Raw genomic sequence first — 12,500 nt, 5'->3', positions numbered from 1 at the left:
GTCAGTCTGGCGGCAGCTTTGCACCAGTAGCTGCCAGCTGGCAGAGATTGCGAGACTGGCGGCGCTGGTGTTGCTGTTGGTGTTTGTGGGCATGAGGCTGGCAGTGCTGGAGATTGCAGAATGCCGCAGACTCACATCAGAACGCACACACAGAGGATCGCCTGGTCCGCGCAAGAAGAGTGCTGCACAGTGGCAGTACAGGGCAGGCTTCAAAGCATCCGAAGAATGGTCAGAGCAACCTTGAACACGGACAGGAATGGCTGACTGGCAGGCAACACACCTGTCGAAAGCTAGAGCGTTCTAACTACACGAATCACAGTGAGTCACTCACAAAGGCAGGTAACTCAGACACAAACTAGGACATACCCGTGAGCAGGTGTAGTTCTTACCGTAGCTTCTGAGAATGTTATCAAAGCTGTTCAAGTAGTAGAAGACAGTGTTCGGTCCCACGGAGTAATACGTACTCACGCTACTATTCCTGTGGTGCACACACACACACACACACACACACACACACACACACATGTACACACACACACACACACACACACACACACACATGTACACGTGCACGCACACACACACACACACACAGCAATAGTATGAGCAATGGCAGCAATAGCACAAGCAGGAACAACACTGACACTGGCAGCAGTAGCACCAGGAAAAGGATACCGTATTTTACCGGTTGTAAGTCGACCCCCGTATCTGGAGGTCTCAATTCTGCGTTTTCACCCAAAGAAGCACTACTAACCACTCCCTTCTAATAACACAACAACAAATCATGTAAACATTCCTTAGTGGAGGGTATAACGTCCCAATCCTTGAAAAAGGCCAATAAACTGGCAAAACTGTGTACGCATGGTGCACTCGTGCATGCAGTGCAGGTCGTTTTTTGTAAGATTCTGATAGTTCCCGGTTATAAGTCGAATCCCGGTTGTAAGTCGACCCCCACCCTTTCTCCTTCTATTTTTAGTCGTAAAAGGTCGACTTACAACCGGAAAAATACAGTAGCACTACCATGACCAGAACATAAGAAATGGTTAATAGAGAAGGACTTCAGTCCCAAACAGACCCACAGCAATGAGGCAGTTTGCTGTTTTGCTCGCAATATGAGGAGTGGCCATAGCTAACCTGGCTCGGGCGGCATCCCTTGCTGCTCCTTGAGCTTATCAGCATCCCGGGTTCGAGAACCAAAGGAAAAAAAGTATATGAACATGCACAGTTGCAACCTAACACGCCCGCATACGCCCACTCATTCACGCACATCATTTCACGTGACCGCTCAGTCACACCCGCACACTCACACACCCGCACACTCACACATCCGCACGCTCACACACCTACACGCTCATACACCTGCACACTCACACACCCGCTCATGCACACACCCGCACACTCATACACTTGCATGCTCAAACACCCACTCACGCATACACCTACATGCTCACACACCTGCTCACTCGCACACCATGCATCACGCGGACACAAAGACAGCAGAACTTACACACAGCATCCAGGGCTGACTTTGAAAGGGAAAAACTCCATGCCGATAATGGCAAAGAAGTAGAAGAAGACAATCAGGAGAAGCCCAACACTGCAGGAACACAACATGCACACAAACACACAGACAGACAGACAGACAGACACACAGACACACAGACAGACACACACACACAGACAAACAGACAGACAGACACACATACACACATGCACACACACACACAACCGTTTATATTAGGCAACTTGGCAAACACATGCAGCTACTATGCTAGTCATGGAAATGAATACGCAGAGAGAAGTCCTCTGTAGATGGCACAGTACACAGTGCACAGTGGCCAGCATCAACCAGACTTACTTCGCCATGCGCGGCAGCAGCACAAACAGTGTAGCCAGCACATCTTGATAACGCTTCTTCAGCTCCAATAATCTGGACATGAAGCAAACACACGGAGAAAAGACACATAGATAAGACTATTGTATGTAAAAAGGTGAACTGGGCATTCACTTGCTCGGTGTGAGGGTAATACGGGTGCGGTTTGTGGGGTTATAGGGCCTTAACACGTCCGCTTGTTGAGAGACTTATCCCCTCTCTCCTGACTCACTTGTGAGGTCTGCATTCGACACTGAGGATATATGGGCGAAGTGGTGGCCCGCCGATGCGAACATATTTGCTTGATGTGTTCATAAACACGTCAGGTGATGCGGCCGCGAATCCGGCTAACTTTTTTTGTTTTTATGTACAAATCAAGCCAAGAGCGGACACGTACATGGACAGACAGATAGACAGACGTGCAACACACACGTGTACAGACACTGTGAGCACATTAACATGCCACCCAGACTGCAGAGCCGTATATCGCACGGCGTTGGCATAGCTGTCAGCTCGGGAACAATTACTGATTATCAGCAATGCTGGTCCCCTCATCACCATGGTATGTTCACTATACTCGTAGACAAGTATTAGTTACTTGCAGAATCTACAGTATTTAAACCTGTCGATCGCCAACAAACTGGGGGGGGGGGGGGGGGGGGTCAGCCTCCTAGCCTACTGTAGAGCAGACCGTTCTTATTTTCATGTACACAGTCTATACACAGTTGAGTCACCATGTATACATTGATAAGCTGGGCTTGGTGAAATCCTAGCCTGGTCGTTCTTCGGCGCCTGGCAGCACTGTAAGGCATCACTTGTAGCATGTAGCCCCACAAAGAGACACACAGTCACACTGGCCCCAGAGCACCATAATCACAATAACATCTATGGCTCAAGCCTTACCGCAATAGACGCAGAGGACGCAGCACGACAAAGAAGCGGAGGTGAGACGCCTGCGCCAGCAAGCCAATCAGGCTCATTATGACGATGACAAAGTCAAACCTTCACACAAGACACACACACACACACACACACACACATCAAACATCAGCAACATGAGTGCATGTGCACACATGAACAGGCGAAGAATTGGAAACGCCGTCTGACCAACTGCTGTGATACGACTATCACCACATAGACAGTCGGGTAGCATGGTAAAGATGTACACTTGAGACCGGCCGCACGTACCCAAACAACATGCAGTACACACTCACACATTAGACATGCTACTACAGGCCGTCACCGTCAGTCAACACAATCCCAACGAACCCCCAACTAACGTCAACCTACAGCTGTACATGATATGTACGTCACTATTAGATAAGCCGTGTACTGTAGAAACATGCTTTTAGTTTGACAGTATATTACAACTGTTTCCGAACAACACGGTATTCCACCAAAGCAAAACAAAGCAAAGCAAAGCAAAACATGTACGTCACTCTGCAGCTGTACATACATGTTCCAGGAGTGAGCAAAGTACTGGCGAGGGCCGAGTCCCAGGATCTTCAAACACGCTTCCATCGTGTAGACTAAAAACACGGCAAACAAGAAGAAGAACAAGACAACAAACCACAGGGTTTATTCACTTGAATGTTGACGTACAGACTATCCGTAACTCTACTAGCCAAAGCACTGCATGTCCACTGTGCATGCGGCTGAGAGGAGCTCAGGTTGTATCAAACAAACTCCTTCAGTTTCTTGGCATTCGTGGTAAAAGGGGTTGATGATAACCTTTAACGAGTATCTCAGTTGTCGCGACAACTTACTAGCTGTGAAGACTGTGCTAGCTATGGCATTGGCTCCGTGTTGATCAACTGTCAGGATAACACACATATACACACACATGCATGCAAACATGCACACAGACACAGACACACACACCGACACATCCCCCCACACACAATGCAGAATACAAACAGCTTGAGAAATTTACCAACACTAGTTGAGCCTGGTCTACATCACACATATGCTTGTAGAAGTACATTATTATGTTGGCTCAAATATCTCGTGGATGCAAGAGGTCAACCAAGCCTCTTACAAGTGAGCTTGCACTGGGCCCGTATACCGTATGTGAATTCGGCCTTCGTAGCCTTGGAAAACTCATCTAGCTCCCACAGCATGCTAGTTCAGGAGACAGGTTTTACTAGAAAGAAAAGTAGTATAGGGCAATGGGCAGGGAGACAATGGGCAGGGAGACAATGAGCAGGGAGACAACGATCAGGGAGAGAATAGGCAGGGAGACAATGGGCAGCGAGGGAATGAGCTAGCTGGTACCTTGTCCAGATGCAGCGTCTTGCAACATGAACACACAGTTGCCAACAATGGTCAGAACTGCAGAAAGAGAACAAGGAAGACAACGCAAGAAGAAAACACACACACACACACACACACACACACACACACACATACACACACGTACAGACAGCACAAAATGTTTCAAAACTGCAGACAAGGAGCTGCATATAACGCATGCACGACAAGTGCTCTTGTATCTGGGCACCTCAGCACTGAGGGATAGGGGGGGGGGGGGGAGGGTCTCTGGAATGTCGTGCCTATCTTGGAAACACACAACAATATAAACACACCGGAGTGAGCTGTAGAGTGTTCGACACAGGTCATTGCAACATTTGAAGATCAGTCGACAACAAGTCAGCAAACACTTACTGATGAAGTAGTGGAAGAATCGATGCTCAACAAGACGATTTATTCCTGAAGAAATGCAACGAGGCACAATCAGCAAACACAATGGAGACAAAAGACAACACCACCACCGGTGGCAGCACCAGCAGCAGCAGCGACAATGTCGACAACAGTCGCAGCAGCAGCAGCGACAATGTCGACAACACAACAGCAGCACCAGCAGCAGCAACAACAGTCGCAGCAGCAGCAGCGGCAACAGCAACAGAAGCAGCAACAGCAACAGCGGTGACAACAACGACATAGCAGCATCAGCAGCAATAGCAGTAGCAGCAGGACACAAGAACACAACATAATGAGGCCAAAGTCAGTCGCAGCAACCACAACAAAATCACAAGTAAGGGGCAACACACAGCCAGAGATCTACAATTCCCACATCCAAACACAAACGGTTAAAGTCAGACCTCGCATAACCGCACACATCCGTTTTCCACAAAAAAATATCCGGATAGGCGAGGGAACCGGAAAATCGAACACACATACTGGATGTATGCATGGCATATGCTGTAAATCGGTGACCAGCGGTTTTCTTCCGGATGGCGAGGGATCCGGATAAAAGAGGACCGGATAAGCGAGGTCTGACTGTACCATAGTCTTCTCGCCTGATGTCAGTGTGAACACCTACAACTCACCGTGTAACATTTTCCAGACTGGTTTTGGCATTTTGGTATACCAAGTCTCCTCTTGCATGGTACCATCAATCTGCGCAAACCAACACCATGAAGACAATTCACCAGTAGAAGAAATATTATCCCAAACATGCTTGTTCACGACAACAGCGCAAATCCAAAACCAGCTTCATATTTCTTCCACAGCTGGGAAGAACGTCAAGAAGCGCACACATAGTGGACACGTACCCGACTCCAGCGCAGCAACACGGCCTCGTAAACCGGGTAACATTCTTCCAGAGTCAAACGACCAGACCCGCTGGTATTGAGCACTTTGAAGACACACCGACACGACACATCATCTGGGCAAAGAAACACATCGCGTCGCAAGCCGGCACAGAACACAGTCACAGACTTCAGGTACTCGCAAACACCACACCTACTTGAAGTATCCAGTAAGCTGCTCGCTACAGTCTTTGAAAAAATCACAAAGACGCCTGTACAGTCAAGCGTAGAGCCAAGTGGAAAACATCATGAGAAATGACACGAGTCACTAAGTACCACAAATCTGGATTATATGTGGGTCCCTATAATGGGTCGGCTCCCTATAGCAGGGCGGGTTTGACCAAAAAAGGAGCACTATGCACTCTGAGCTGTCCATATATGCGACTCAAACCGACCCGCTATAGGGAGAACACCCAAACCGACCCGCTATAGGGAGAACACCCAAACCGACCCGTTATAGGGAGAACACCCAAACCGACCCGTTATAGGGAGAACACCCAAACTGACCCGCTATAGGGAGAACACCCAAACTGACCCGCTATAGGGAGAACACCCAAACCGACCCGCTATAGGGAGAACACCCAAACCGACCCGCTATAGGGAGAACACCCAAACTGATCCGCTATAGGGAGAACACCCAGACTGACCCGCTATAGGGAGAACACCCAAACTGACCCACTATAGGGAGAACACCCAAACTGACCCGCTATAGGGAGAACACCCAAACTGACCCGCTATAGGGAGAACACCCAAACCGACCCGCTATGGGGAGAACACCCAAACTGATCCGCTATAGGGAGAACACCCAAACTGACCCGCTATAGGGAGAACACCCAAACTGACCCGCTATAGGGAGAACACCCAAACTGATCCGCTATAGGGAGAACACCCAAACCGATCCGCTATAGGGAGAATACCCAAACTGAACCGCTATAGGGAGAACACCCAAACTGACCCGCTATAGGGAGAACACCCAAACTGACCCGCTATAGGGAGAACACCCAAACCGATCCGCTATAGGGAGAACACCCAAACCGACCCGCTATAGGGAGAACACCCAAACTGACCCGCTATAGGAACAGGCCTGTTGCTGGGTCCATCAAGTCACAAAATACCACAAATCTGGATTATATACTAGTTGTGACTGTAGGTTTATGCCAGGTGGCGATCCTGAGACAGCTGATCTCTGTGACCACTTTGTCTTGTTGTGTAAACAAGCTCTGCTCCTGTGCACATTGGGCACTCTGTTGGCCCAGACGACTCTGATCTCACGAGAACATGGCGTACATGTACTTCTGAAAAAGAGTCGTAACAGGTTATAATGTGGAGTTGCACATTTTCTTTAAAAGAGTCATGTAGTCTTGAAAGCTGCACAGACTTGAGTCTTGAGAGATACAAAAGTTCACGATGGCGGGAAACCTTGTTTTGTTGTGTTACTCCGAGTTCGATAGCAATAGGGCCCAATCATCAGACAAAATAGTGGATGCTGACTATGGTTCCTGCATGATACAATACACAGCTAGGGTGTGTACTGTATATTGGGGAGGAGTGTGCAAGAACCTACATTAAGACTTGTGAACAGTGCTGCTCAATGAAATCGAGTCGCGAGGGTCAAGTTGGCACCGTGCACCTTTCGCAGCCCAGTTTTCGCAGGTCTAGGGCTGTGCAACGCCCGGCGCGTACTTGAGAAACTCGACCTGATTTCATTGAGACTTATGTACTGCTGGTCCTCACCTATTGCTGGCCGATAGTAGCGCATGACACCACGGAAGTGGATAAAGGGTAGTGAAATCTGCAGCAACGGGAAAACAGCCAAGCAACAACCAAGAACAACCATGCTCAGAGTGCATTCGTGGTTATATACACACTGAGCAGTAGCCAGAGGTGTGTCGATCACACCACGGGTTTCCTGATCTACACAGTATGCAACTATGCATGCATAGTGATCTACACCGTATGCAACTATGCATGCATAGTGATCTACACACAGTATGCAACTATGCATGCATAGTGATCTCCTACACCTACAATACAACCTGTCAAGGCGACACTCAGATAAGGCAACCACCTGTCCCAGAAGACCACTGAAACCAGGACCAAAGGATGCTATTTCCAGTCAAACGACCCTGGATAAGGAGACCACCTGGCAACAGAGACCACATTTCGAAGGTCCTTTGAGCGGTCCCCTTAGACAGGTTTCACTGTATCTTGAAGTGCCTACTGTGGGACTGTAGGTTAGCTAAGTACAAGTTCTAGTCTGTTAACTGAAGGGGTTTCTCTGCCTCTTCAAGTGAGCCAGCAACGAGAAAGGAGCAGTTCACGCAAGTTTGCTCGAGGCCATACCAGGCTGCAGGTACTGTTGTGGGCATTGAAATCCGTTGAGAGGTCAAGCGGCCACGAGGCGCTGGCCTTGCAGCCATGAGCACTGCTGGTCCATTTCGCGGTGTTGCAGTGCGTGTGCACACTACGCACGCAGCATGCTGGCCCCAGTCATTGCACCGAATTTCAATATCCACAACAACAGTACATATTGTGTGCACTTTCCAGCTTGATGCCGTCTGCACAGGGGAAACTTACCCGACGTTGTCCGCACAGCAGATTGAACATCTTCCTCACTGCCTCGCTGTACACACAAGTTCAACACACAGATATCATGGAACAGCTCAAAGAGGAGTACAACCAGAATAACTCAAAACCAATAGCACCGGTGACTTCCATTGATTAGAATGTGCATGTACCATAGTGAATACAAATACTGGATGTACTGGATAACCACCGGCATGACAAGCACAGAGACGTCCACTCACTGACATTAGATAGTGCAAGCAACAAGCATAACCTCAGTGAGTTAGCCCTGGCGAGCAACAAGCATACCCACAGTGGACTATCCAGGATAAGCAACACGCAATCCCTTAGCGGGCTATCCAGGATAAGCAACAAGCATACCCACAGTGGACTATCCAGGATAAGCAACACGCAATCCCTTAGCGGGCTATCCAGGATAAGCAACACGCAATCCCTTAGCGGGCTATCCAGGATAAGCAACACGCAATCCCTTAGCGGGCTATCCAGGATAAGCAACACGCAATCCCTTAGCGGGTTATCCAGGATAAGCAACACGCAATCCCTTAGCGGGCTATCCAGGATAAGCAACACGCAATCCCTTAGCGGGCTATCCAGGATAAGCAACACGCAATCCCTTAGCGGGCTATCCAGGATAAGCAACACGCAATCCCTTAGCGGGCTATCCAGGATAAGCAACACGCAATCCCTTAGCGGGCTATCCAGGATAAGCAACACGCAATCCCTTAGCGGGCTATCCAGGATAAGCAACACGCAATCCCTTAGTGGGCTATCCAGGATAAGCAACACGCAATCCCTTAGCGGGCTATCCAGGATAAGCAACACGCAATCCCTTAGCGGGCTATCCAGGATAAGCAACACGCAATCCCTTAGCGGGCTATCCAGGATAAGCAACACGCAATCCCTTAGCGGGCTATCCAGGATAAGCAACACGCAATCCCTTAGCGGGCTATCCAGGACAAACAGACAACATACACATACACTGTTACACGCCGGCAACCTACCGTTGATGGAGCAGCAGCTTACGAAACTTTCTCTTCTCAAATTCTTGAAATGTTGAGTAGACAACAGCGGTCAGCTAATGATTCAAAACAAAAATGAGAAGAAATCACACAATCACATTGATTATGAAGTTTGCATGCCGGAGGTTATGATGGCTGAGTCTTGTCCGAGGATGCAGGTCATGGAAGGATGCGTTCAAGGGCAAGATCAGTCATCGCCGAGAAAAAGGATGCTTGATTTGATTCCTGACATGAATTGAGGCCAAAAGGTCAAACTGTCACCCTCCCGAAGTAACGTCGGCACGGCTTCATAAGCTGACTAAGCACATGACAGGAAAGCTGATCATGTGTCATGTAAAAATACAAATTCAAGAATATTGCCCTGACCAGGCATGATGGAACACTAGCCTGCCAGAGTACATGTACATTGCACACACTGGAGTGTACACAGGCAATGAACTGACCAGGCATGATGGAACACTAGTCTGCCAGAGTACAGTGCACACAGTGGAGTGTACACAGGCCCAACAGAACCAGTCCGGTTGGTCTGGTCACAGCCGGACCGACTTTTTGGCCAACAACGTGTGCTGATATGAGCAGGTCATGTGTATACCCTGCATATCATACACAGACGTATGAAAGGCTAGGGTATGGCCGGACCAATCTAAAACTGCTTACGCCGGTCCTGGCGCACAGGCATACAACTGACCAGACATGATGGAGAACTAGCCCAACGAGAGCAATGTGCACAGTGAAAAATGATGCAGTGTTGTGTGCTGTGTGTGGTCTGAGATCGCAGGTACCTTCTCTGATATGTGACGCAGTGTGATGTATGACAGGTCTCTGCCAAGGATACCCCAATGAAGCGGTCTCTTAGCGATGTAACAGAAGTGTATTATCGCGGCACTGCGGGTGGCACTACAGCATACTTACAAGATTGAGCAAGATATAGAGTGTGATACAAAGGTAGATGATGAAGAACGCCGGCGCCCATTGGTAGTAGTTGTAAGCCGGCATCATGACATCCGGATAGCTGTGAAGTGGACATGCACACATGCAAGCATATGCACACACGCGCGCGCGCGCACGCACACACACACACACACATATACATACATACACACATGTGCACAGACATAACTATTATTATCTTTCTTCAACTTGCGCAGATAAACTCATCAAAACTACACGTCTACCTGACCAGTACAGCATGTAAGTGCCAGGCTATATGTGCAGGTGAATACAGATACAATGAGAAGATGATCTGTTTGAGCTGGATAAAACAACACACATACATACAAACACCCACGCGTGCGCGTGCACACACACACACACACACGCACGCACACACACACACACACACACACACACACACACATGACCTACTTTGCCGTTGTCACTAGGATGAACAGGCTGACAAAACTGTTCTTGAATGAACTGAAATTCTGCAAACCAGGCACCAGAAAACGGGGACACAAGAAAACACCATCACCATCGACACACTCAAGCACAACACAGAGAAGCACAGGAACGTAGTGGCTGGCAGCACGCCAAACCGGCAAGGGGACAACAAACTAATTCAGTGGATACAGTGTACAAGTACTGTTGGTGCAGGCCAGCAGCAGCATCAGGTCAAAGCCCAGTGACAGTGAAAATGCAAAAACTGCACCGGCCGACGGCGTAGCTCTAGAGATAGCGGAGATTGGTACCGCTGAATCTGCCATGAGGACATCATATTTCATCCTGTCGACATCCTGATAGATGGCATTCGGGTGAACCCTAAAATGAGTTTGTATTCTGTGTGTGTACAGGGCCTGGGGCAAGAGTGAAGTTCTGCTTTTCACTGCACATGCATGTGTGTTGATGCCCAGCCATCACACACGAAATTCTCCTCCCCCCCACACACACACACAAGCAGGTGCGTAGCTCGTGTACAGTCAGCGTAGTCCAGTCACTGCAACAGCAAGTGGCTGCCATAGTCAAAAGAAGCAAACTGGAAACTACGAGGTTGTCGCTGGTACATGGTCATCACACCACAGATTTGTGAGCTACGCCCATGCACAAGCACAGCTCTCCAAACTCCTGCTCTCTAAAGCCAACAGTGATGCAGACATCAGCAGCCAGGGAAAACACATGCATTCCAACATGCCAACAAAATCCAGCAGAATACCAGTACGGATGGCAAGCATACTTACCGGATCATTTGGGTTCTCCGAGAACAGGAAGTAACCTAGTCAAGTGGAAACCATAGCGATCAGCACACATGCAGGTGCAAGCATGCACAGACACACACACACACACACACACACACACACACACACACACACACGCACGCACACACGCACACACAACTTAAAACAACCGCTACCACTATGCTATCGTCATCTGAACTGCTGCCCAGCAAATAGTGCGACTTGTACCCTATCATAATAAAGTTAGGGGGGGGGGGGTACTAGACCCCAGTGGGCACAATTGATTAAAGTGTGTGCACTGAGTGCATAGGTCAATACAAATTTCCTTACTTGAAAGTTGCTTGCAACTACTCATAAGTCTGAGGGACTGGAAAAGGAAACGCCTCAAGGAAACATTGACCATGACCACCAGGACTCGAACCAGAGACTTCCGCTACGGGTCAGCAATGCTCTAACGAATGAGCTATGGATGCAAGTAGTGTAAGAACTCAAACAAGTACAAGCAGCCTCTAGCACAAGTGTGATTATCAGTGTTTGACGTGCAGTGAAAACCCCTAGCCTGCAGAAGTCAGAAGACCCCCCCCCCCCCCTCCCCTCTTGCATAGTGGCTTTGCATCCCCCAAACAGAGTCTGGTACCCAATCCCACATGGGTATCATTCCTGGCATTGGAATTTCCCTCTCTTCACAGTGGGACTGAAGTAACAAACTGCTGGCCTACTACTAGTACTCACCAAACACAGAGAAGATGACCATGATGAAGAGTAGCAACATGATCATATCCAGGATTGGTGGCAACGACTGCACTATCTGACGGGCAACTCTGTGCACAGTTTTTAAACAAAAACACCAGCACCCATCACCACCAACACCATCACCCAAACCACCACAACAGTCAAGACTTCAGCCATGTTTTATCAAACTTGGCGAGACTTGCATTAGCAGTACTGTAGCTGCCAGTAGACACTAGAAATGCATACATATGGCTTGCGCCGGGTCAAAAGTGGCAAACTTCGCAAGAGTTAGATGCATTGTACTACTTTTCAAAGAACATGCATTTTCATATTCAGAGCATAGTGTGCACCTGCGATTTGGGGCCTGAAATAGCACATCTAAAATATGTCACTTCTCAGCGGTTGACGTCACAGTATAAGAATTAGCAGAGAAGTAGTGTTCTCTGTCCACCCGGGAACGGGTACGAGGGAGCACGGTGTGGGATAAAAGGAGGTGACGAGTGCACGGTCGGCCTCTTTTGCCTTGTGC

General features: G+C 48.7%; 1 protein-coding gene across 1 annotated transcript in view; it reads right to left on the bottom strand.

The window, feature by feature from the left end:
• Positions 1 to 12,500, bottom strand: part of LOC135821032 (two pore channel protein 1-like) — a 25,592-nt gene that overhangs the window by 6,474 nt on the left and 6,618 nt on the right. Inside the window, exons 7-23 of the mRNA XM_065334090.1 lie at positions 11,972 to 12,060; positions 11,243 to 11,277; positions 10,434 to 10,492; positions 9,981 to 10,080; positions 9,051 to 9,124; positions 8,041 to 8,086; positions 7,198 to 7,255; positions 5,428 to 5,540; positions 5,203 to 5,272; positions 4,538 to 4,582; positions 4,148 to 4,204; positions 3,640 to 3,687; positions 3,330 to 3,402; positions 2,777 to 2,875; positions 1,859 to 1,930; positions 1,508 to 1,597; positions 390 to 478 (exon numbers count right to left, since the gene is read on the bottom strand). Of these exons, the coding sequence (XP_065190162.1) occupies positions 390 to 478; positions 1,508 to 1,597; positions 1,859 to 1,930; positions 2,777 to 2,875; positions 3,330 to 3,402; positions 3,640 to 3,687; positions 4,148 to 4,204; positions 4,538 to 4,582; positions 5,203 to 5,272; positions 5,428 to 5,540; positions 7,198 to 7,255; positions 8,041 to 8,086; positions 9,051 to 9,124; positions 9,981 to 10,080; positions 10,434 to 10,492; positions 11,243 to 11,277; positions 11,972 to 12,060 (1,217 nt within the window). The remainder of the gene's footprint in view (positions 1 to 389; positions 479 to 1,507; positions 1,598 to 1,858; positions 1,931 to 2,776; positions 2,876 to 3,329; positions 3,403 to 3,639; positions 3,688 to 4,147; positions 4,205 to 4,537; positions 4,583 to 5,202; positions 5,273 to 5,427; positions 5,541 to 7,197; positions 7,256 to 8,040; positions 8,087 to 9,050; positions 9,125 to 9,980; positions 10,081 to 10,433; positions 10,493 to 11,242; positions 11,278 to 11,971; positions 12,061 to 12,500) is intronic.

This window comes from Sycon ciliatum, chromosome 7 (assembly GCF_964019385.1).
Source record: "Sycon ciliatum chromosome 7, ocSycCili1.1, whole genome shotgun sequence".
Classification (NCBI taxonomy): Eukaryota; Metazoa; Porifera; class Calcarea; order Leucosolenida; family Sycettidae; genus Sycon; species Sycon ciliatum.
This window is presented reverse-complemented; position numbering and strand designations above follow the sequence as displayed.